This window comes from Lasiosphaeria miniovina (assembly GCF_030549165.1).
Source record: "Lasiosphaeria miniovina strain SMH2392-1A chromosome Unknown B0T26scaffold_9, whole genome shotgun sequence".
NCBI lineage: Eukaryota > Fungi > Ascomycota > Sordariomycetes > Sordariales > Lasiosphaeriaceae > Lasiosphaeria > Lasiosphaeria miniovina.
This window is the reverse complement of record NW_026848228.1, coordinates 1,538,889-1,562,500: the sequence shown is the minus strand read 5'-3', so window position 1 is coordinate 1,562,500 and position 23,612 is coordinate 1,538,889. Positions and strand designations below refer to the sequence as shown.

The following is a 23,612-nucleotide window of genomic DNA, read 5'->3' as shown; positions in this document are numbered from 1 at the left end:
TTACACCTCGGTCCAAAGCAATCACAGAGCTCACCAGCTCGAACCAACCGACTTTGACGCATTTCACCGAACCAACTACAGCTCACGCAGAAACCAGAATATCGCGTGACGTTACGGCAGCGTGACGTTACGGCAGCGAAGCCATGACGTCCAACCCACTCAGCCCGGCCGCCGCCCTGGAGCGCATGGCCGAGGCGCTCCCGACCCACGGGAAGGATGACACGACGTCGGATCTGAGCAGCTCGCTCGACGCCATCTCGCTATTCACACACGCCTGCATGATTAGTCTCGGGTTCCGGCTGCTTGGCTTTGACGAGGAGCAAAAGATTGGTGCGTCGTCGCTAGTCCACAACCTAGCCTTCCCGGTCGGTCCGCTTGTTGCTAACGCTTTGCTTGCTGCGTAACCCCAGAATCCGAATGCACGCGCCTCGCCCCGCGGCTGCCCGCCCAGTGGAACTGCAGCCTCAGCTCGCACAGTTTCGTGTACGCGCACACGCAGTCGTCGATGCAGTTCGTCGTGCGCGTCGACCGCATGGGCGCCAAGATGGAAATCCGCGGCCTGGCCGTCGGCGACGAGCGCATCGCCCGCCTCGAGCTCTCCGCCCGCGACTACATCTCGTCTGCGGCCCTCCCCGTGCGCATCGCCATGACAGCTGAGGGCGCCGAGGACCGCAGCGATTTGTCTGATAAGCTCAAGAGGGTGTTCATTTCTGAAGACCGGATCAAGGGTGAGTCTGCCCTCCCACTCCGGTGGAATCCTCGCCATCAACATACACTCCCCAGCCCTCTCCCAATATAGCCCTCAACAGCAATGCTAATAAACCACCCGCACCTTCTGTCTAGATCTCGCATCGCTCCTCAAGATCAACATCATCCAGCGCCTGATCCCAGGGCTCCAAAAAGAAGGCTACCAGGAGGAAGAGGACGCCGACGACCGAGCAGCGCGGCAGGACGCCGACGCCGACGCTCGCCTGCGGTCGGGCGCGCGCAACCCGCAAGGGCCGCCACAGATGCCAGACCCGCTGCCGGAGCCGGCGCGGCCGTACCCGCTGATCGACCCGCTCGCGGCGCCAGCGCGCCGCCCGTTCCCGGCGGGCGACTTCCCGCCGCCAGACTTTGAGGACGAGTACGAGGTGAACCAGCCGCCGCGCGGGCCGCTGCTGGTGCCGCACCCAGGAGCGCGCTCGCCGTTCGACTTTGGCCGCAGCGACCTCTACCCCGCGGGCCTCGGCCCGAACGACCCCATCAACGGAGGCGGCGTGGGCGGCGGGTTCCTGGGCGGCCCCGCGAGACCTGGCGGCCGCCGCGGCGGCGGTATGCACCCGACGTTTGACGACCCGCTGTTCCAGGGCCCGCGAGGGGGTGGCCAGGGAGGAGGAGGAGGGGGGGAATTCGACCCGCAGATCCCGCCTGGCGCGCGCTGGGATCCGCTAGGCCCAGGCGGGGCACCGAGGTTTGGCGGCGGGCGGCCTGGAGCTGGAGGAGGAGCGTTTGGAGGTGGCGGATGGGGCGGGGATATTATTTAGATGGTTTGTTTGTGACTTGTTGTACGAGACGAGCTTTACGGTTTGGCGTTTTGTGTTGGTCTGCTCGGTTTTGTTTTGTTTCATTCGAGGGATGTATGAACGAGCTACGGGAAAATGAACGGTAAATTGTTGCTCGGAGGGCTTTGCTTTTGTGTTATTTCGACTGCCGTGTATTTGTACTCATATGAGCTTTTCTCATTTCTATCGAGGCTTATGAAACCCCGCTTATATCTTTCTTGGGTTTTTTTTCGTCTGAAGGTCCGAACTCGGTACATTGGGAGTTAAAAAAGAAAGAAAATGAGAAAAGGGGTCCGTTTGAGAACTTTGGTTGTGTCTCATGAATGCCCCGCCCCGTATGTTAGTGGATTCTATGTCAAGGCTTAGTATATTATTCGCTTCCTGTTTGTAGTTTAGCACCTCAGAGTGGGCAACGCAAATACCAGCCCTGCCCGAGATCGGAGATGGATGTATGTAGGCTCAACGGTGCGTTAATTATTCCGTGTCTTCTTCGCACCCTCTTGCTTCTAAACCATATTCGATGACGCCCTTAGTTTCGATGGTTCTTGAGCAGATAGTTAGGTATTTGTGGAGTGTGTTTTGGGTGGTTATAAGAAGAATATCTACTCGTACTGTATGCAATGTCTATAGTGGACTTTCCCTGAATAAAGTTTTGTTCAATTACGCTCCTTAAGTGCCAGACATTTGAGAGGTATTTCGGGCAACAACACGTTTCTAATAGCCACTAGAACACAATTGAGCCCAAGCTAACTCTCCGGTAATATTGTTGAATACCCGGTGCTACGATCTGCACCTATCACCATGTAATCACGAAGGGGATACAAGAGGGTGTATTAGCGGCCTAGCTAATTAAGCTAATTAAAGCTCAAAGATAATGAGCAGCCCCAAACAATAGCGAAACCCATTCCGTTTCAAAATTATGCCCAACACTCGTCTACTCTTACTCCTCTCGGTTTTTCTTTCCTAGTTAGTTAGTCAGTTCCCATTCAGTCAGTCCCTAGTCAGTCAGTTCCCAGCCAGTCAGTCCCCAGTCAGTCAGTTCCCAGTCAGTCGGTTAGTCCACTTTCCACGGTGGTGATGCCCGACTCTGCCCAGCTCAAGCCGCGAGCACGTCGGCCCGGACGTACAGCACCGACGCATTCGGAACATACTGGGCGAGCCGGTCGTCGGTCGTCTGGACGCCGTCTCCCACCGGGGGGCGGCCCGGCATCTTGACGTACCCATGCGCCTCGTGGTCGGCGCTATCCACGGCATTCCACACGAGCGCCGCCGGCTTCATGGCCTCGGGCATGCCCAGCAGTGCCGCCAGGCTCAGCAGCGCCGCCCCAGGCTCCGCCACGTACACGACCGTGTGCCGGTCGATGCGGCGGACGCCTTCCAGGACCTCGACGGACGCGGACAGGTCGTACACGGGCGGCCGGTGCGCGTGCGTCTCGGGCCGCCGCAGCGGGATCCGGCCCTCGAGCATGGCCAGCTCCGGCGCCCCGTACCGCGCGTCGCAGAAGTGCACGTGCACGCGGTTGACGTTGTACCGCGCGTGCCGCAGCCCATCGTCGCTCGCCGTGTCGGAGCACGCCAGCTCCACCACTTCGTTGTGCCGGTAGATGGCCTGCAGCGCCGCGGCGGCGTCGCCCACCGTAGCGAGGATGCGGCACGCGTCGCGGGTCAGCGCGTCGTGGTACCGCGCCAGCTTCATGTCGTGCGACTCGCGGTGGATGGGCTTCAGGTCCAGCGGCCAGCCGGCGTCGCCCTCCTTTAGGCCTCCCGTCGCGAACGGCCCGAGGTTGAAGCACACGATCTTGCTGATGGCTTTGAAGTCGAGTTTCGGGCTCATCTGCGCCACGAGCGTGCCCGCGACCGTGCATACCTTGGACGGGTTCAGCTGGTAGCTCCAGAACAGCCGGCGGATGGCGTTCGTCTGGATCGTTTCCTCGAGGGCTTGGGAGGCAGAGCTACCGCTACCGCCACCAGACGCGCTGGCGTATTCATCAGGCGAGGACATGGTGGGCTGGGGTCAGAGTGTGGCTTTTGGTTCTGGGTGAGGCTGGGTGGCGTTTAAGACGTTGAGGATGGGGTTGTTGAGTTGCTCACGAGGGCTATTTAGCTGCGGAACGGGGTCGTGAAGGGGAAGGAAGGGGCATTTAAGTAAGTAGACAGAGCTGAAATCCGCCACCTGAGAGAGTCACCAAAGCGTCGTTCCGTTTCATGGCTGTCAGAGACGCAACACTCAATTATTCTCGTGACAGTGGCAAGAACCAAACGGGGGCAGCAAACAATTAGGTTGGATGGAGAGTGGCGAAATCCGATGGGTACTTATACTCAATCTTGCCCACCCTTTGGGGGTTTCTCTCACGGGCCCAAGATCAAGAACCCGAGCCTCGACAGCTTGCTCAGGGATCGGGAAACCGACATTGTCAAGAATTCTCGTGCATACTCGCTCTTGATAATAGCACACATCTCGCTTGCAGCCAAAATGCCCGGGATCGACGAGGCCCAACTGTTTGGCGGGCGAAGCCCTCTGAGTGTCAACGCCAGCAACGAGGACAAGGAGAGATGGCGCCGGACAACAGTTGAGTACGCTAAGTACCTGACAGCACTTCATGCCGACGACATATATGTTGGCAACGACTTGAACAACCTTCCAGGTCCAGTCCCCGCCGAAAAGCTCCTGACGGAATTCATGAAGTTCTTGGTTGCGAAAGCTGGAGAGGAGGCCCGGCCCGCCTCGGCCGGGACCCTGCCGTGCGTGTGCAAGCAGCTGAACCTGCTTCTCGGACGCCCGGACGCCACCTGCCTCCAGGGGGTTAACAAGGTTGTCTGTTTTAGCTTGGGTACTTTCAACAACGTCAGGGAGGGGGGCAACTATCCCGCCGCCGAGGATCCCAGCGAGCCGTACTATTTCAACGGCGCAGCCCAGGTTCTCCGCCGCCATGTGGCTGCATTTCACATCGCAGCCCTGATTCAGGTCAGCCATGGGCTTGGGGGTCCCGTTGCGGATGCCTATATGCGCCGCCGGTGATATGAGTACGTGTGGTTCCAAGAACGTTTCCGATATCTACTGCCGGAGAAGGTATAGAACGAGTTTCGAAAATCGCATCCGCACCCTGGCCAGCAGCAGCAACAGCTCCATAGGGTCGATCTCTACTTTCACGACCCTAAGTACACCAATGAAGACAAGAGGCTCTTGCGCTAGCTGGGGGAGCTGAGTGGGCCAGCTTTCGGCGTCCTAAAGATACGTGGACGCCTCCTGGATGGTGCAGGGAGGCTACCTGAAGGTTGATTGGAACACGCTCGTCTACTCTCCCAGACCAGAGTTGCCGGTTCGAAAGATTGTCACGCATAGGAGTGAGCCAGCGGCTTGCATTTGGAGCGGCAAGGGCCAGTAAGTTGATACCCCGTGGTGGAAAGACAATTACTTGATTCGCCAACTAATTAACCAACCAACCACAGACCTGTGGAGGGTAACACACCAGCTGCAGGCGTGGAAGCTCTACGTGACCTATACACGAAGCACGATCGCAACGGAAAGCCGCCGCACACCATGGGCGAGGACGCTCGAGTCTACCTTCACGTTTGAGGCCGGGATTGACTCGGAAGTCGAAACTAACCACGTTCACCATGCGTAGCATTTTTTGGTTTTATACAGGTTGAGTACCTTATCTTACTTTCAATCCACGCTGTTTTAAGCAACCCTGGCTATATAAACGCAAACATAACTGGCACCTTCCTTCGCCTCGATACCAACAACTAATGAAAATGGGTCGTATTTGATCTTTGGTTGTAGCAGCTCACGATTATAGCCAGACCAACCTACCTCCTAGTGTAACTTGCCGAAAGAGTTGTACCTTCCCTTGCCTTGTTCAAGATTCACTAATTGAAACTTCGACATCGTGAATTTAGTACGTGAACAGGAAAAGGAAATTTGACAGCAACTAACCAACGACAAAGAAATTTCAAACACAATTCACAACACCAGAAGACATGAACAACATCCACCAGAAGTTCTTGCAATTTACTTGTGTCCCAGCACTCCCTCTGCACTGCATCCTCCGAGTGCAACCTAGTATACACAGTCTCATCATCCCTCAGCACAAAACAATCTGGTGCTCGTAATGACAATCCCATATCCCATCACCACTTCCCAAATTCCCAAAAATACACTATAACGCAGAAGAAATAAATACCCAACATTCGCTATGACAACAACCTCCCTCCCAAAACAACAACTCCGATAACTCCAGTAACAACAAATCACCACCAGCGAAACTAGCGCTGGATAAAGTAACCGCCAGTACTACCACCCGTCTTCTTAGAAGGACCGTTCATACCATCATCTAAAGTCCGCTGCTGCAACGCGGCGAGCTCCCTCCGCCGGCGGGGCGACAGGGGCAGAGCATCGCGCGAAGACCCAAACGTTCCCGTCTCGACCTCGGCGACGACGAGGACGTCCTTCTGGCTGGCGAGGGGGCGGAAATGATGATGACAAGGGCGGGCGTGGCGGGCAGGCGACAGGGAGCGCGAGCTGCTCGGGGTCGGGGCCGATGATGACCAGTGCGAGCTGGCGCTGTCCGAGGGGGCGATGGGCTTTGATGCCGCGCCGCCCATTGTAGAGACAGATTAGTTAGCAGAGGCTCCTTGCTCGGTATCTTACGTACCTTTTCTGAGCTGAGTAATTAGCAGACTTGTGCTGCGCTGATGGTGGGTGGCTGAAGCGGGGGCGAGGAGGACCGCGATATTGGAACAAAAATCCTCAACGGTCGAGTCCGTCGGTATCCGTGTATGTGTTAGGCTCAGTTGGGCAGAAGCTAAAAAAGGGTCAGAGAGAATGGAAGTGATGTTTGTTTACACTCATCTTGGTTCTTGTTTTCTTCGTGCGGCGAGCCTTCAGCAACAGGGTCGACAGACGCGTGCGTGCAGAATAACGGAGAGACAAACTCCGGGTGCCTGCGGCGGGGATACCCATTTAAATTGACGCATCATCTTTGCGAGAACAGCGTGGCTGGAGCAGCATAGGCATGTTGTTTCAAAACAGTCTTGCTGTTCTGGTCGCAGCAGGACAACATTGACAGGATGATCGGACTAGAGCCGAAACACACATACTTGTCACGGTAAGCGACCTAAGGAACGAGCAAAAATCGCCGAGGGTTATATATGTTTCAGTCTGGGAGCTGTTGGTACGATTGCTGGCTACCTTAGGTACCTCGTAGTGCCAACCATAAAACAGAATAATAGATGTTTCTTCAAGCTAGAGCAAGGTTGAAGCAAGTCGAACGGGCGAGCCGAAATCCTCTCCAGAAACCCTGCACTAGCTTGTCTTTGTTCTACCCAGAAGAACATTGAAGCCAAACCAGCCTGTGCAAAAATAAAATACAAACGCCACCAAACAGGCCCAGTGGCAGTCTAATGTGTCAACCAGAAAGTATATACGCCCCGGTAGTCCCTAACCCGAGAACCACTACTCCGAATGCACACCAAGTATGCTAGTCTAAGGACCAGTTCAAAGTATACGAGAAAGAAGTTCGTGCAGCAACATACATGCCCGAAACTCGTGATAATCGTTACAATACATTATTAATGCCGATCTCGCCCGGCGTGAGCGAAGGAGCGAATTGGCTGCACCTACCAGCGACGACTGCGATCTTGTTAGCACATGCCATCTTAAATGGAATTGGGGAATGCATACCTGAATGCCGCTGCAACTTTCACGCGCCGAATCGGCTTTTTTATAGCAAACTTTGGCTTTGGCTCGCTCGGCTCGTCGTCGAGGCCAAGAATCTCGGCTTCCATTGCCGTCAGGGGTGACTCGCTCCGGGCGCGGCTACTACTGTCTGTAGAAACTCGACTGCGACTGCGGCTGCGGCTCCGAGATGCCGACCTGGGTTTCTGATATGACCGCTTCGGTTGTTGGCGACCTTGGTCGGCATTACGGTGCGACCGAGGGGCCATGTCTTGTGACTGTCCACTATGATACCCACTGTCGTGTCTCATTTTAGAGCAAGGCACGCGGTCTTCTCTGGATGATGGGGAAATACTGTCCAGCGGCACATCCAGAAACTGATAATCGTTCGGAGCCCTAGCGGCACTTTCGCCTTCCTGCGGTGACCATGGATTGCCGTTGAGATAAGTCCTGGCGTTTGGCGTTACCCTATTCACGGGTGAGACGACCTCATGACGGTCGCTGCGGGATGTCTCGTAACGACACTCAGACATCCTGGCTCGTTTGGTATCGTGATCATCTCGATCGCGGCAGTCGGAGGGATCATCGAGGGACCGCTTCTTGAATCGACCGCTATCTCCGCCGTCTCTGCTGTAGCGATACAAGGGCGAGTCTCGGGACCGGTAGCCATCTAAAGGTGGACGACTAACATGTCTATCAGTCCCGCCAACCGGAGTCCTGACTGTCAATCCCTGTTCTCGTTCGGGTGTTGCTTTGCGGGCATTCCGATCGATTCGATACTTGGGCGGCATTTTAACCGCAGCCGATGGGGAAGGCGGGATGGGACGCTCATAAAGCCAATATCCGTGTGGCTGTGCTGGAAAGTAATACAGCGTCATGCCTGGATATTTCCTGAAGACTGGGTCCCTCTTGACAATGGGCCAAGAACTGGTCCCGCGAATGGATGCTCCAAAATCCTCTCGGCTCTCTTCGTCGAAAAAGTCAGACTTGATGCACTTGGCATCGAATTTTGGCGGGATCGTAGGCCCCTCGTTGTAGACACAAGCAAGAGGAATCCCAACAGGATCAGCCGCCCTCGTTGGCTCAATTTCGGGGAATATTTTCTCCAAGTCAGCAGCGGATGTGGGATCCCATTCGCCGTCTTCCTCCTTGTCTTCTTCATCTTTTGGACGAGAGACTGAAGGCTGGCAATCTTTGCCCTTGGAAGACTGCTCGTCTCTGACAGCCCGACGATCTGGTTTTCGTTCGACACGAGGGCTGTTCTTGGTGCCCTTGTCATTCCCAGGGCGATATCTATCTTTGTTCTGGTGCGAGCGCTTAGATCCCTGATGCTTGTCACGTTTCCCACGGTGGCCATTCGACATTGCCTGGCTTGAAGCGGGTGGAAGCTGGGGAGGGGGGCCATATGGCGGTTGGTTCCATCCAGGAGTGGGAGGGTAATGGGCTGGCGGAGGAGGGACAGCACCATAAGGCGGCGGTTGGCCCGGGGAATAATGGTACTCCGGCGGCGGCGGAGGCCCCGTGGTGAAATGGGGATGATAAGCGGGCGGTGCAGGAGGGGGGCCAGGCGGCGGCACGTATGGTTGTGGGTAAGCTCCATAGGGGAATGAATGCGGAGGGGGTGGAGGGGGGAGAGTGTTTGAGTAGTATGTCGGCGGCGGCGGATACGACGGCGGATATTGAGGCGGCCCATAGGGAGGTTGCTGGCCATACTGGGGCGGCGGATGCGGAGGATACGGCGCATCAGATGGAGGGTATTGGCCGTAATGCGGCGGCGGCGGCGGAGGGTGAGGATAGCCTCCAGCATAAGATGGAGGTGGCGGATATATTGGCTGCGGGTATGCCTGGGGGGGAGGCGCCTGGAGGGGAGGCGCTTGAGGCGGAGGCGGTAGAGGCGGTGGAAGCGGCAGACCGGGTGGGTGGCCGTACCTAGCAAGGGAAGAAGAGGGTTGACTGGCGGGTGGGTGATACCGCGTGACAACGGCCCCTCCCTTTTTATCCCTAGGTGAGCTATTACGATCAGACGGCGATGGTGCGCTGTCTTGATGCTGGGATTTCCACCGTGTGAGACCACTGGACAGCGTGTTAGTCGGCAAGTGGAGCAACAAACCCACCATTGGCAGGAAAGCAAGCACAAGTGCCTGGACGACTGAACAGGGGAAACTTACGCAGGAATGGCCCGAGTTGGCTCTGGGCAAGCGGGCATCCAGTGACCTCTTGTACCGCAGTTGTAACATACTGGCTCCTGTTGCTCGGCCGACTTGCCAGGGGCTGGGTGCGTCATGGCTGCAGCAGGGGGTGCCACGGCCCAGGCCACAAACGAGGGCCTCGAGGCGGGAGACGGAGAGTGGACCTCGGACTATAATGCAAAATGGAGAACGGCACGGGAATGAGCAATGAAATAGAAGGCCTAGACTTGAACGCTGGCGCGAAAGGGATGCGAGTAAGGGGTAAAAGGGGTGGTGGGGTGGTGGGGTGGACAGTCTCCCGGACCGCGGCGCGTGAGTTGAGCTGAGGTGCTGCTGAGCGCTCTGCTGCGGTGCGGTATTGGCCCAGGAGCGGTGAGGCGAACGCACAGAGAGCGACCAGCTTTCGTCTACAGCACCGGCAGCCGAAAGCCTACGATGGCGCGACGTCTGTTTCAGCGCAAAGAAGCAAAAAGCGACGAAACTAAAACCAGCGCTCCCGACGCGATCACCAAAAGGCGGATCGTAGCCTTGTGGTGGACCGCAATCGCCGTATTTGCAGGATGGATGAATGGGCTGAATGCGAATGCGCTGCTGACTGAGGCCTGAGTCTCAGCCGCCCGGTCGCGCTCGGGTTCCTCCACCACTGGTCCTGTAAGCGGGCGACGATATCGCGACATCAAGAATACTCGCAAATATGTGGAAAGGCTCCCGGCCCGGAGTAGCAGGTGCGCGCAGGCTCGGGTGGGTTCAAGCGGATGTCGTCTTGAATGATCTGGCGGCTCAGCTGCGGATCCTAGAATTCTGGGGTTGAAGGGTTGCGCGGGCCCGGGCGCAAGGGGCATGCCAGGTGTCACCGCACAGGCGGGGGCTGACACGCATAGGTCACGTGAAAGCGGCCAAAGCAGAGCCAGCACGGTCCCACCCGCTTGCCAAGCTGGGCGGCAACGCCCTGAAGGTGGGAACCCGTCGCCCGAGGCACCGTCACTGTTACTTGTATTTCATATCCATGCCATACCTAGACATATATAGTTTAAAAAAGGCCTTCTGACTGAAGCGCCTCGAGCCGAAGGCGGCCAGATATGGCTAATCGACAACGATTACGACGGTTGTGACCGTGACCGATCCATGTTCACTGCTAACATGGCAAGATAAAGACAACGACAGCTAGGAAAAGGCCCCATGGGCACCCAGGGCTCATATATGCCGGATAGGGGACATGAGGCCATCTCAATATTGGATACGGAAGCAACTGAAGTCTAGTTTGACGGAGAACCTCGAGCAGCCTTGAAACGACCGCGAGGAATATAAATGCTTGTGGGGAACGGTAGAGCGAAACCCTTTGCGAGAAAACCTGTCCAAACGTTCGTGAAGGGGCAGAAGGCAGGTCGAGGGACAGGACGAAGGGTCCAGATGGACACGAAAAGAGGCTTGGGATGGGTTGATGTTCGTAAAGGAAGAGGCAGGCAGAAGCACGAGCAGAAATGAAATGGACCTCAGTGTCTTCTTCCCAAGGCAAATGCCGTCATGGCACCACCGTTTCAGGAAAAAGCGTTGTTTCTGGCTGGAAGAACCTTGGGCAGCGATAGGAGGAAATGGCGACAGATGGCGTCAAAATTTGGAGGCATTTTGCGGAAACGCCGCGAGTCCCAGTCTCGTGTCAAAAGAAAGGGCCGACAACCAGTTGCCGCAGGCTTCTGCAAGCAACAGCAACAAAAGCGGCGAGAAACGAGGGAAGAGTGAAGGAAGGAGCAAAATGGCCCAGGTGCGGGCGGGAGGGCTCTGGCTTTTGAATGCAAAAGCAGTCCTGAGGGGCACCGAGAGCACGTGAATCCGACAAGTGCGGCGAGGATTAAGACCCCCCCTGGTCCACAACCTAACACGGGATAGCGGAATTTGTTATCGATAAGGCCCAGCCAGTGGGACAGCCCGCCCCGTCGTCCAATGACAATCGGCACGGCGCGTCGCCGTCAGAGCCTATTTGTCAGAGCTCGAAGGCACAGCTACGCGCCGAGTCTCTAGGAGGAAAAAAATCCTAGGCATCGCTCGTCATCGCCTTCGCCCCCTCCAGAGTCCAGCAAACCTCACAATACGATATCGCAGGACCCTCGGCACAACTGGCACATTTGCAGTCGTATGTTTTGACCGTAGCAGAATCCTGATCGGCCTTTTCCCCTTCGATGTGACGCATTTAGCTCTCCGAATATGTTGAGTCGCATCCTTTCAGCCACCACCGTTGACATCGCTCGAGCTGGGAGAAGCCAACGTTGTCGGATCCCGTGACCGCCGCACCCACCCTCGTTCAACTCGCGTTTTATCTCCCTTCTTCTTCCATAGACCTGGGCCCAAGATGCCCGGCCTCCCTTGTGAGTTAGTTGCATCTCGTCGCAGTCGCGGTCGCAGTTCCAGGGCGAGCTTGGGCCAGACATACCCCGCCTCGCCTGGAAAAGCCGTTCCGGGTCCAACACGCTGACAAGTGAACCTACCCGCCGCAGCGTCCGTAGACCTCGATGAGTGCATCTCGCGCCTATACAACAAAGAATTGCTGGCCGAGTCTGTTATCGAGGCAATATGCGCAAAGACAAAGGAACTGCTCATGCGCGAGAGCAATGTCGTCCACGTCAAGGCCCCCGTGACCGTCGTCGGTGACATCCACGGCCAATTCTTCGACTTGATAGAGATATTCAAGATTGGAGGCTGGTGTCCAGACACAAATTATCTCTTCCTCGGTAGGTTCGCAATGCCATGCAAGGGGAGAGGCCGAGGGTGGGAGCGAGACAGAATTGTGTGTTTTGCTGACTGGGCGCCACCCCCTCTCCCTTACAGGCGACTATGTCGACCGCGGCATGTTCAGCGTAGAAACGATTTCCCTTCTTGTCTGTTTAAAACTAAGATACCCAAACCGCGTCCATTTAATACGAGGCAACCACGAGTCGAGGGGCGTGACCCAGTCATACGGCTTTTACACCGAATGTTCGCGCAAGTACGGCAACGCTAATGTCTGGCACTACTTTACCGACATGTTCGACTATCTTACTCTGAGTGTGGTCATCAACGACCAGATATTTTGTGTTCATGGAGGTTCGTCAGTGCTGCCGCTGTCCCCTCTCAAGTTTCTATCTCTTCGTCCGCCTCGAGAACTGTTTGCTAAGAGTACATTCTTTTCGTTCAGGCCTTTCCCCTTCCATCCACTCTATCGATCAAATCAAAATCATCGACCGCTTCCGGGAGATCCCCCACGAAGGGCCTATGGCGGATTTGGTGTGGTCTGACCCAGACCCGGAGCGCGACGAGTTTAGTCTCTCACCGCGGGGTGCCGGATACACATTCGGCGCACAGGTAGTCAAAAAGTTCCTGGCGGTCAATAACATGAACCACATTCTGCGGGCACACCAGTTGTGCCAGGAAGGGTTCCAGGTGCTCTACGACGACCGGCTGAGCACCGTGTGGAGCGCCCCCAACTACTGCTACCGGTGCGGCAACATGGCAAGCGTCCTCGAGGTCAGCGACACGGGCGAGCGCTTCTTTAACGTATTTGCGGCGGCGCCGGAAAACGACCTGCACAAGGATGCGCAGCCCGGCGGGGATAAGACAGCCGACGGCGGTGTCCTTCCGGACTACTTCCTCTAAACCCAGAGGCCAGATGAGGAAAATATCTACTTTTGGCGAAGACTGGTATCACTTAGCGACTCCCTCGGTCTCACGTCAAGAGTAAAAAATGTCCTTTTCACAGCCAAAATTGATGTCCCCAAGAGCGTTTTGTTTATGGAGCAGATGGGCTTACTGGTTGGTTGGTGGTTGTTCTATTAGGGACGTCATCTGCCCAATAAAGGCCTCACTCCTTACGGCACGCGGCATAGCAAAATTGCATCTTCTGTTACAGTATATAAATATTGTCATTTTGTCAAGCAAAAGCTGTCTATTGTCTACTTCACAGAGCAAGCGTAGGATGGTGAAAGACTTAGAAAGGAATAAAGAAAGAAACGACATTGCTTGCTCATGCTGATCGACCGTGGCCATTTTTGTTCTCATATCATTGCGAAACCTTGCTAGCAAAAGGACAACACAAAAATACAACCCGTCACACCTTTTCTCGCTCGCAGGCAGTACTAAAAATAAAAGCAAAAGCAAACTGCAAAAAAAAACCACTGTAGCACTCCAGAATATCGTAGTTTTAGTTATGTTTCATTATGGGCAGAACAGGGGGTATTTATGTGTGTTTAAGGGTGCAAAGTCGGCGGCCGATTCTCGCCCTCCACCGCTCGTTTCCGTCCTACTGCCCATGAGAAGGAAAAAAAGGGTATAGGGGGAGGAATATCAAAAAGTCGACAAGCCGCCGGGCTGGTTTCCCCTTTCTGGAAGGAGATAAGATATCCATATGTTTTCGTATGTACGCGTGCTCCCCCTTCTCGGCCCAGTTGTCTCTTTTTTTTCTTTCTTTTTTTTCGAGACCAGGCTTGGCTCTTCTAGCTGACCCCGAATCCGATGACCAAATAAACCTTTTACCCTTTTTGTTTAAAATAACCTTTTTGACCCCAAGGGAAAAAAATTGGGAAAGGAGATTTGTCGACTGCAGGGCCGGATACAGAGAGACAGGTGTCGCCAAGAGAGAGGGGAGGTACGTAGAATCACCAGTCCTTGGCGATCTTGAAGTCCCATTCAAATTGCAGGTGCGTCTTCTTGTCGTCGTCGACGAAGCTCGACGTGGCGTGATAGGTGCCTCGGTGGGCATTCATCAGCATGCCGGACGGCGCCTCCTCTTCGGCGACTAAAAATTGCTCATGTTAGCCGGCGCCACGGAAGAGAGACGCTGCAAGGATTGTGGAAAGCAAACATACACTTCTTGGTGTAGATCGGGTTCTTCTCAGTATTGGGAGGGTAGCTGCCCTGTAGACCGTAGTGTCAGCAAGTATTAACCAAAACTTGTCTCGGTGGCACGGAAATAATGCCTACAATCATCTCGCTGGTCTTGCTGAGCCTGATGCCCTTGCGCTTGACGGACTGGACGTAGTGGAGGCCGCTCAGAATCTCGTGCTGGACCTTGAAGTTGGCCGTCATGGTGAACTTGGCGCCCTCCTTGATGGTGAAGGGGTTGTTGACCAGCTCCTTCTCGCTGCCCTCGACCGAGAGATCAATGACTATGGGGTCCCGCCCTTCGGCCTCCATGGACAGCGACTGGATGATGCAGACGCGGGGATCGTTGGGGTCGGAAAGATCCGCCCCGCCGCCGAGGCCAAGGGACTCCTTGTACCGCTGCAGGGACTCATCGCCAGCATCTGATTTGACGTTTCTGTTAGTAATTGGAAGACTGGGCAACGTCATTTCAGGGCGTCCAAAGGCAGGGGAAAGCGGCGAGCCCGCACGATCGGTTTCCTGAGAATCCAGATCACACGAGGACAGGGAGCGCGGATAGGGAGAGCGGCATCTCCGACGTGGTCGCAACGGAGTCCCCTGCTCCAGGCCGCCGGGGTTGTCACTCAATACCCTCAACAGCGCACCAGATGGCCTTCCAGAACTTGTTAGGGGGCCCAATTGGGCCGGGTCCAGGTCCGCAAACTTCACTTGAGGGCGCGGAGTCCTGGGAGCTTGCATATCGGCGGCCTCAGGCGCGACAAACTGGCGCGTATCCTAGTGGACGGAACAACCGTCATCGACACTAGAGCGCGAGCAAGTATGCTCGGGGTTCGAGGGGCAGATGCGACGAGCTGTGTGTACGGACGCGTAGCGCGTACGCGGAGGGGCGCAGGCCGGGGTGGGAGAAGAGGGGGCCGTCGTGAAGGGTATTTATTCGTCGGAGATCGACGCTGAAGAGTGTAGATGGTAGCGACTAGAGGACGACGCCGGGCGCAGTGGTGGAGGGGCCTCTAGGCGAAGAAACCAAGGGCGTTGCTTGCAGGAGCAATGGAGGGGATTTGTGAATAGTGCAATGCTCGGTTTTTAAAAGAGCCGTCAAACTTTGAAACGGTCTTTCAAGCTTCCGTAACGTCTTGGGCGGATGATGGAGCACTTGTTTTGGGCGCGTGGCTCGTGGCTCGTTTGGCTGTTTGATGAATCCATCGCCTTCCCCGACCTCGCTCTCCCCCCGTGACCAGCCGCAGCAGCAAAATGTCATACAGCCAAAGAACGATGGGAAAGAATTACAGCGCAGCGCAATAGCAATCGCAGTCCGGTCGACTTACCCATTTGCTGGTACTGGGCCAAGCTCTGTTTGGGCTGCGAGATCTTGTAGCCCGAGTCGTTCTCGGGCATCAGATCATCGTCTTGGGTGGCCATGGTAGGCGATTGATGGAAGCTGACGAGCTACCGGTGGGTGAGTTTTGAGAGGTTTCGCAGCTGGGTTTGCTCGTGCTCGTGCTTGTTCGCTGGGGAAAACAATTCAGGCACGGGAAATTGGCAATACGTTCGGCTTCACTCGCAGGTCAAGGGACTCGGAGGGGGGCAGGCAGGGCAGGGCACGGCGATGGGAGTTCCTGGGTTTTCTATTTGGCCTTGACGCAGTGAGGGGCGAAATGGGAATAGAGGGGCTCGCCAGCTCTCTTCGGTTCCCTTGGTCAACCTTAGGCCCCCGCCCCCCCTTTGTGGGGCTCGCTGGCCGCCCGCTCTGCGGCTCGGCGTCATCATTGGACCACCGCGGCTTCTGGAACACAGACTGACGCCGCTCGCAATCGTTTAGTGCGGTTGGTCTTGTGCTAGGTTGAATGGCCCCGGCGGACACCAGCGGCACTTCCACTCCTACGGAATGCCAATGCCACCGACAACGTTGAGGCGGGCGTGTTTCCAGGCCGACAGGGCCAGCCATCAAACACCGCTGAGCTAAGAACCTAGGGGTCCGCCGTGCTGTCGGGTTGCTATAAATACGTGTAATTGGACGCCGCGCGGTTTCGACGGGCCAGGTGCGAAACGGAGGCCGACCTCTGTTGGCCTTCAGCGTATTAACCATGCCACGCGGTCGGCGGGGCGGGGCTCCATCTTTCATGTTCGCCAATCCAAGTAAGCTCTGGACAAATGTTCACCAAAAAGCAATGGAATTGATATCGAATTTATTCGGATTAGGGGGTGCTAATCGCCCCCGCACTTCGGTGTTGCGGTGCTATTTCACTAGCACTTGCCCACATAAACTTGCTGATGCCAAGATAGAAAATTATCCACGTCCATACTAATCCGAGTGTTTCGAACCCACATCTTGATCGAAATCGTAATTCCCAAAGGTCTGCAAGCTAGCCACAAGTCTTTCAAAGGAATCGCTCAGTATTCATGTGCGGTTGCTGGACAGGCCTCAAGTCTGGGTCTGAAGTTTGAAGGCGGGCCAAGACTTCGAAGCCCAAATCTCTAGACCCGCATTCACCGCTCATTCGTAACGGGGCCCGAGCTTGGCGGGTTGTCTGGAGACAGCACGGATCGGAACGAGCCATTCTCCGAAGAGTCTGGGGGAAAGACCAAGACAACCCCGGGGGCTTAGCCCACTTGCCGATTTAGCTTGCAGTTCTTCAATTCAGGGCTAAATACTTTGTAACCATCATTTAACCCTCAACCTCAGGGAAGCGAGGCTTTATCCGAAGTGTTAAGGAGATTTTGGAGACTTCAATACCCACCGACTTGCCTCTGCTGTCCCGGAGCCGATGAGCTTACAAAGGCCCACATGATATGGCAATCGGACTCAGCTGCCAACGAGACATACAGCAAGGCATCATGACAGCTTGACCTGCTTGCCTCGTGAACAAATTCGCTATCCAGGCACCGGTGATACAGTAGTGAGAGGTACAAGATTCGTGAAGCCTTATTGCGCAATTGCTTTGTACTTGCCTACCTATTTTGAGCCTGAGCCTTGAACTCCAATCCCTCCGTTCCCGCCCAGCGCCTGAACAGCGCATTAAGTGCCATCCATCGAATAGGAAAGAGAGACGGACTGGTTCGCCCTGCGCGCAACTTGGGAGGATGCAATTCGCCGAATGTTGAGCGTTCAAGCTCCCCACGAAAGCGTGACGCCTGAGTGGGAGAGCCCCTGCTTCTCCGCTTATGCCCTGCAACCCGATATTCTGCTGGTGGGGAAGCTGGGAACCCAATGGCCCAGGGCGGATGAAGACGTTTGGCAGAGTGGCCGCCTGTCAAAGGCTCTGTCGCCCCGGCCGTCACCCGTCACCCACAAAAAGAAGGTGCGCTGGCGGCCCGTGGTCCGTGGCTGCACGCTAAACCCTCCCCAGAGCCCGAGTCGCGCTATTGAGGTCCCCCCCCAGTGCTTTGCAAAGAGCTGCATCGTCTCTCTCGCTGCGAGCCTGACCACGCCGGTACTTCCTTCCCCCAGACCCCCCAGCCTTTTCTTCCAATCTGTTGCTCGTTCCCCGAGACAGATTGCAGATTGCGCGACCGTTCAAAAATCGAGCTTCTTGATCGCATCGCGAAACTGGCACTACCCACCCATTCCAGTGCTGCGTGCACGTCTTTCTTTTCAGTCTTAAGTTCTATTAATTTTTTTGGTCATCTTAATCGACTTGTAGCGCACGTGGAGGGCACCTCTTTTGATCCAATCCTGACGGCGGTTTTCTTTCGCGGCACCTGCGAAAGGCGCACCCCTGCGAATCGCGCGCAAAGATTTCGCTCGTCGCGACTCTCTTTCACGCCGCGACTCTCATCAGCTGTGGTTCACCGCCTTTCTCGGGAGCCCCATCCGCTTCTCGCAATATTCAGAATCCAGTCGCTTGGGCCCGTCCGATAAACAATGGCGCCTAACAGACCGCTTCCAGCTCAGCACAACCCTCTGCTGATTGAGGATGTGCCCGCCCGTAAGGACTCTTGCCGCCCCCTTGCCGCTCAATCCCGACCGTGCCACTGACCTGTCGCTTCTCTTGTAGATGCCGAGCTTGCCGCTCGTCGCCGGCTTGGACAGACCCAGCTCACTCCGCGTATGATCGCGTCTGTGCCGGGCCTCGAACCGGATTCGCCGGCTCTCGGCGCCTTCGACTACGCGCACCTGCGAGCCCCGTTGCCCAAGGGTATCGTGTCGGGGATTTTCAAGTCTTCGCCACCCAGCTACTTCCTCATGCGCCGCAGCCAGGATGGCTTCGTTTCCGCTACCGGCATGTTCAAGGCTACCTTCCCGTATGCGGCCCAAGAGGAAGAGGAGGCTGAGCGCAAATACATGAAATCGCTCCCGACGACGAGCCGCGACGAGACCGCCGGCAACGTCTGGATTCCCCCAGAGCAGGCCCTGTTCCTGGCTGAGGAATACCAGATTATTCCGTGGATCCGCGCGCTGCTCGACCCGTCCGACATCACCATCACTCCCCCGGCCGACAGCAGCCCGCCTAAGAAGATTGCGCCGCCCCCCAAGTATGTCTTCGCCGCACAGCCAGGTCTCGCCCCTCCGACGCCGAGCGCCTCCAGGCGAAGCCGCCGCTCGGTTAGCCCGACTAAGTCGACGGGCAGCAGCCGGCGCGCCATCGCCAGCCCACGGAAGCGACGGGTCGCCTCGTCCCAGTCCTCCATCACAACCGAAACACCACTAACCAGCGCCAAGGAATCGGTGTCTCCGTCCATCAACGGAGAAACTCCGTCCTTGATCCCAGTTCCGGTTCTTACTGCAAGCACAGTAACCAAGCTAGAGCAGGCGGACGAGGGCGACATCAAGATTGAGTCTTTCGAGAAAGAGCCCGCGGTCGTCCTGGCGCCCGTAGAAGAGGAGCCTAAGATCAAGGTCCAGATCGACGAAGATGTGAAGCTAGACGAGCACGGCGATGAGGTGAAGCACACCAAGGTAGAGGTCGAGGTTCCTCTTCTCGGGGAGCCACCCTCTGCCGAGGACTCTGCCAAGATTGTCGCCGAGGCCAAGGCCATGGTCGAAGCAGCTACCAAGGCACTAGCGGACCCGGTCCCGACTCCGGATGCCACTCCAGCAGGTCCGAGCAACAAGAACAAGCGGAAAGCCGACGAGATCGCCGAGGACGAGGGTAAAGACAAGGACCAGAGCACAGAAGAGCCCCGACAGGCAAAGAAGGTAAAAACTGACGCGGAACTGAAGAAGGATAAGGTCCGGAAGCGTGCCGCTCTGGGACTTACCGCCACCATTACTGTGGGAGCTGCGGGGGTAGCTATTAGGTAAAACTCCTTTCTTGATTCATTCTCCTCGACATGAGAATAGTCTTAAGCTAATCCCGGTTAAACCCATTAGTCAATTTTGGCCAGTGCTCACATCGTTTGTGACGAACGTACTATGAACCGACTCTTGAGTCTGTTTGTGGAACAACCACTACACCTCAGGACGTTTGACGTTTTGTCGGTAGTTCTTAGCTGAGGCTTGTTTTTTGTATGTGAGAGTGCGCTGGTTTTGTGTCGTTTGACCTTCGGGAGAGCAGTAGTTGACAGTCCGCTCTTTGCAAATAACCGCCTCCGACACAACGCTTTACCACCAAATATTTCAAGGGTTTACCGAAGGCAGGAGTGTTCAGAGCAAGTCTACAACCAGATGAGGGCAGTCTCTTTTCCACCCTCCTGTTCGAAAGTTTTCCAATCTTCTTTTTGGCTCTTTTTCTTTCATTTGTCGTTTTCTGCACATACCCCTGCGACGGCTATCGCTCGCGCTTTTGAGAGAACAACAAGAGGAGGGAAAAAAGGAGTTGGTCGCCGGCCCCCGCCTCCCCCCCTACTCCAAAGTCGATATGCTTGAGCGCATGTCTTTTCAATGGCTAGGGCCTAGGCGTCGTATTGAATGGACGACTCGAGTCACCGAAATGTACGAATATGCAAACGCGAACGCACACGGACACTCACACACTCGCGTTACATTTTTGATATCTTGGGCGTTGGAAGCACCTCGCGAACACACGCACACATATACGCATACATGTCTTGGGATGCGGGATTGGCAGGCACTTGTGGAGGACTCTGGGGGAGGAGTTGGGAGGCGTGAGGAGTGAGGAGGGGAAGAAACTCGGTCGGCTCTCCTTTTTCCTCTCTTTTCTGGTTTTGTTTTTGTAGGCACGATCGCTTTGTTGCGCATTATGCCCAACCCTTTGTAATGAAATGGATCAGGAACCTTTTTGTCTCGCGCTGAGAGAGAGAATATAGAGAATGAGTGCACTGCTCTTGAGCTGTGCATCCTTGACACGAAAGCTGCGCGTGTGATTATGGTAGGCAGGCATGATGCCTGTAGCGCCGGAGCCAACTCCAAAGACGGAGAATGCATTGTCTTGAAATAATGGATGTTCCCTCGCTGGTGGTCCGGCCCGACAAACTTTCACGAACCGCTGGCTGGGGCTGAAGCGGGAACGACCCCGGATTATTTCATTAGGGATTGTGTAGCAATTGACACCTCAGGCACAGTCTTTTAACTCAAGCGCTCCTTGGCTCTTTGTTAGCACACACCAAGACACCAACCCGATTCCGATGCCCCCTTGACCTTATTCTTTACGAGGGTTCTTGTTGTTCGGGGGTTCGTGGGTGACTGGTGAGGGGAAACCATGTGAGTTCGGCAAGGGTCGGCACAAGAGCCGCCCGTGAATGGTCTCGGGTCGACGGACGGCTGTCTCGCTCTACCTAGGTACCTAGCTAGCCTCTGGGTAACCCACTCTCCCCGCCTTGTGTCACGCGCCATTGCATCCATCACTCCGTCCATCTTAGTGAAGGGAGACGCGAGGAGGGGGGAATGTAGGCTGTAAATAGAGGGAGCGAGGAACCTTGGAACCTGGGACGATCAATACTTTCAGCAAACCGAGGACGTGCATTGGTATTCTATTATTGCTAGGTTTCTTGATTGGGGACTCCTAGGAAACTCGCAGTCTACGGTTTGTTGACCACCATACGGCCGACTGGGCAGATATGAAAGCTGCTACGAGGAGAATAGCATGGAGGAAGCCGTCAGCGACGACGCTGGCGGCGGCTCGTGGCCCACGGCGGGCATTCTCGACGACGCCGCGCAGACTGGACACGTACGCCTTCATTGGGTTGGGGCAGATGGTATGTTATGATTCTACGCGCCATTGGCGGCGGACGCCGTGGTCTCGAGATTGGGAGTCGTAAGTGGGCTGACCCGGGGGCTTCGGCGACCCCGCTCGCTGGCAGGGCTACCAAATGGCTCGCAACCTCGGCGCCAAGCTGCCGTCGTCTGACACGCTCCGGCTCTACGATATCAATCGGTCGGTGGCGGTGAAGCTGGCGCAGGAGACTAGCACAGTACAGGGCCCGCTCGGGGCGACGACCGAGGTGTCAAGCAGCGCGCATGAAGCGGCGCGAGAAGCGGTATGATCTCCCCCGGTTTTGTCTCTCGCGGAAGAAGGAAAATAAGGAAAAAGCATACTTCCCTTTGCGCTTCTGTGGATGGCACCAGCGGCTGACCTGAACGCCGGACTCTACAGACAACCGTCATTACCTGCCTGCCGGAACCAGAACACGTTCTGGCCACGTACAACAACATCCTCACGGGCGCGCCGCCGCCATCGTCGCCGAGACCCGAGACCCGCCTCTTCATCGACTGCTCGACCATTGATCCCGCGACGTCGAACAAGGTAGCGGCGCAGACGGCGGCGGCGGCAGCTGCGGGGGCGTGGGACGGGCACTTTGTGGACGCGCCTATGTCGGGCGGCGTGGTCGGGGCCACGGCGGGGACGCTGACATTCATGGTAGGGGCGTCTCAAGCCGTGTTCCTGGTGGCCGAGGCAGTGCTCCTGCGCATGGGGGCGAGGGTGCTGCACTGCGGCGCGCAGGGGTCCGGGCTGGCAGCCAAGCTGGCCAACAACTACCTGCTCGCCGTGGAGAACATCGCGACGGCCGAGGCCATGCACTTTGGCGTGCGGTGGGGGCTGGACCCGCAGGTGCTCGCGCGCGTCATCAACGTCAGCACGGGGCGGTGCTGGCCGAGCGAGGTGAACAACCCGGTGCCGGGCGTCGTGGCCGGGGCGCCCGCCAGCCGCGACTACAAGGGCGGCTTCGGTATCGGGCTGATGCGCAAGGACCTGCGCCTGGCCATGCGCGCCGCCGACGAGAAGGGCGCCAGGCTGCCCTTGGCGGCTGAGACGTCGGGCGTGTACGAGGCGGCCGAGGCCGACGACCGCTGCAAGGGGCGCGACTTTTCGGTCGTCTACCGCTGGCTCAGCGACGAGGGGGCGGGGAAGGAGGAGTCGGGCTCGGGAGAAAAGTGAACATGTCGCGGCAGCCTGCCTCGAATGGTCAATGGTCGGGTAACAGCAACGCAACAAACAGCAACAACACAAAAATTGGGGGGAGAAGGCAGTCTTCTCACGGCATCCGCCTGCGTGTAGCGGCCACCGCTACCGTGTTAGCTAGTAGTGCCCTAGTGAAGCTTCAGCCGTTGCGTGCCGCTAGGTGCAGAGGGCGATGGCGTGGCGTTGGGCTCGGCTTTGGGCCAATTCGACGTCTGCGCGACGACAGTTGTCGGTCATCCCTCCACGTTTTGTCGAGATTTGGCGCTGGTGGTGCAAGGCCGAGCTCCAATGTACATGTACATAAAACGATGCATGCATAACATAATTAGGGCATAAAGTTGACACGTGTGTCGCGGCTTGGTTCGTGCTCCACCTCGAGAACTTTACCATTACCATTTTGTACAGTAGGTCGAAGTCTAATTCTGACCAGGATTGACATTCCATCAACGCCTTTCTACTTTTTTTTTTTTTTTTACCTTCTAGCATTGCATATCGATTTGTGGGGAAAGCCCAGGCCGTTTCCCGCCAATCTCTATTCGAGTGTGGGTGAACTTGTCGCCTTTTTTGGAACGTCTCCGCACCTTCTTCTGCCGTCTTTCCCATCGAAGTTTGACAACTCCAGACTCGGCCCCCGCGCCTCGGGTTTTAGTAACATGGTCTGCAACCCACGTGTGCAAATTGATGCGGAGACCCGTTTTCACATGCCCGGGCGTCGTCGCAGACTTTTATTAGTCTTGCAAAGAGGGGTTATGTGCGCAAGATGCGCCTCCAGAGCCGCATATCGTGTGTTCCGTCTGGTGTTGAATTGTCAATGGCCAATGGTAAATGGTCAGTGGTCGAAAAGGATCGGTATACGGTATGCCCGACTGGAAGGACTCCCAAGGGGTGAGCGCAGTCGCGTTTGCTGGTCTGATTTGGAGCCGAATGGAACGGCGGATGCCAAAACCCTCGTCCATCAACTGTCGCCGTCACCTTTCGATAGGGCGGGGCTTGTCTTGGCTGGCTTGGCCGTGTTCAAGTCGCTGGTGATAGGCAATTCACAAGCCGGGCA

At 56.3% G+C, this 23,612-nt stretch overlaps 9 protein-coding genes across 9 annotated transcripts; 5 read left to right on the top strand and 4 right to left on the bottom strand.

The window, feature by feature from the left end:
* The first annotated feature begins 39 nt into the window (after window positions 1-39).
* Window positions 40-1,772, top strand: B0T26DRAFT_539050 (PI31 proteasome regulator N-terminal-domain-containing protein). Its single transcript, XM_060435562.1, has 3 exons — window positions 40-330; window positions 411-728; window positions 844-1,772. The coding sequence occupies exons 1-3, from the start codon at window positions 144-146 to the stop codon at window positions 1,524-1,526; spliced, it is 1,188 nt and encodes a 395-aa protein (XP_060289688.1). The 5' UTR covers window positions 40-143; the 3' UTR covers window positions 1,527-1,772.
* Window positions 1,773-2,640: 868 nt separating this feature from the next.
* On the bottom strand, window positions 2,641-3,546 carry B0T26DRAFT_757984 (uncharacterized protein; the record flags this gene model as incomplete). Its single annotated transcript, XM_060446337.1, has 1 exon — window positions 2,641-3,546. One exon carries the CDS (start codon window positions 3,544-3,546, stop codon window positions 2,641-2,643), a length of 906 nt encoding a protein of 301 aa, XP_060289687.1.
* Window positions 3,547-4,017: 471 nt separating this feature from the next.
* On the top strand, window positions 4,018-5,293 carry B0T26DRAFT_796059 (uncharacterized protein; the record flags this gene model as incomplete). The annotated part of the gene is made up of 3 exons (XM_060446916.1): window positions 4,018-4,509; window positions 4,805-4,926; window positions 4,995-5,293. The coding sequence occupies 3 exons, from the start codon at window positions 4,018-4,020 to the stop codon at window positions 5,119-5,121; spliced, it is 741 nt and encodes a 246-aa protein (XP_060289686.1). The 3' UTR covers window positions 5,122-5,293.
* A 1,706-nt stretch (window positions 5,294-6,999) lies between these two features.
* Window positions 7,000-9,505, bottom strand: B0T26DRAFT_682100 (uncharacterized protein; the record flags this gene model as incomplete). Its single annotated transcript, XM_060440720.1, has 5 exons — window positions 7,000-7,029; window positions 7,080-7,089; window positions 7,168-7,176; window positions 7,228-9,294; window positions 9,390-9,505. 5 exons carry the CDS (start codon window positions 9,503-9,505, stop codon window positions 7,000-7,002), a joined length of 2,232 nt encoding a protein of 743 aa, XP_060289685.1.
* Window positions 9,506-11,757: 2,252 nt separating this feature from the next.
* On the top strand, window positions 11,758-13,037 carry B0T26DRAFT_744926 (Metallo-dependent phosphatase-like protein; the record flags this gene model as incomplete). The annotated part of the gene is made up of 4 exons (XM_060444477.1): window positions 11,758-11,773; window positions 11,903-12,136; window positions 12,234-12,488; window positions 12,580-13,037. The coding sequence occupies 4 exons, from the start codon at window positions 11,758-11,760 to the stop codon at window positions 13,035-13,037; spliced, it is 963 nt and encodes a 320-aa protein (XP_060289684.1).
* A 700-nt stretch (window positions 13,038-13,737) lies between these two features.
* Window positions 13,738-15,116, bottom strand: B0T26DRAFT_538879 (immunoglobulin E-set). The gene is made up of 3 exons (XM_060435560.1): window positions 14,361-15,116; window positions 14,246-14,294; window positions 13,738-14,175 (listed from the first exon to the last, which is right to left on the bottom strand). Exons 1-3 carry the CDS (start codon window positions 14,997-14,999, stop codon window positions 14,036-14,038), a joined length of 828 nt encoding a protein of 275 aa, XP_060289683.1. The 5' UTR covers window positions 15,000-15,116; the 3' UTR covers window positions 13,738-14,035.
* A 535-nt stretch (window positions 15,117-15,651) lies between these two features.
* Window positions 15,652-16,700, bottom strand: B0T26DRAFT_538877 (uncharacterized protein). The gene has a single exon (XM_060435559.1). The coding sequence runs from the start codon at window positions 16,381-16,383 to the stop codon at window positions 15,784-15,786; it is 600 nt and encodes a 199-aa protein (XP_060289682.1). The 5' UTR covers window positions 16,384-16,700; the 3' UTR covers window positions 15,652-15,783.
* A 1,386-nt stretch (window positions 16,701-18,086) lies between these two features.
* On the top strand, window positions 18,087-19,839 carry B0T26DRAFT_538654 (uncharacterized protein). Its single transcript, XM_060435557.1, has 2 exons — window positions 18,087-19,499; window positions 19,573-19,839. The coding sequence occupies exons 1-2, from the start codon at window positions 18,310-18,312 to the stop codon at window positions 19,616-19,618; spliced, it is 1,236 nt and encodes a 411-aa protein (XP_060289681.1). The 5' UTR covers window positions 18,087-18,309; the 3' UTR covers window positions 19,619-19,839.
* A 1,278-nt stretch (window positions 19,840-21,117) lies between these two features.
* B0T26DRAFT_538683 (6-phosphogluconate dehydrogenase) lies at window positions 21,118-23,019 on the top strand. Its single transcript, XM_060435558.1, has 4 exons — window positions 21,118-21,356; window positions 21,462-21,640; window positions 21,748-22,741; window positions 22,845-23,019. The coding sequence occupies exons 1-3, from the start codon at window positions 21,219-21,221 to the stop codon at window positions 22,535-22,537; spliced, it is 1,107 nt and encodes a 368-aa protein (XP_060289680.1). The 5' UTR covers window positions 21,118-21,218; the 3' UTR covers window positions 22,538-22,741; window positions 22,845-23,019.
* The last annotated feature ends 593 nt before the right edge of the window (window positions 23,020-23,612 follow it).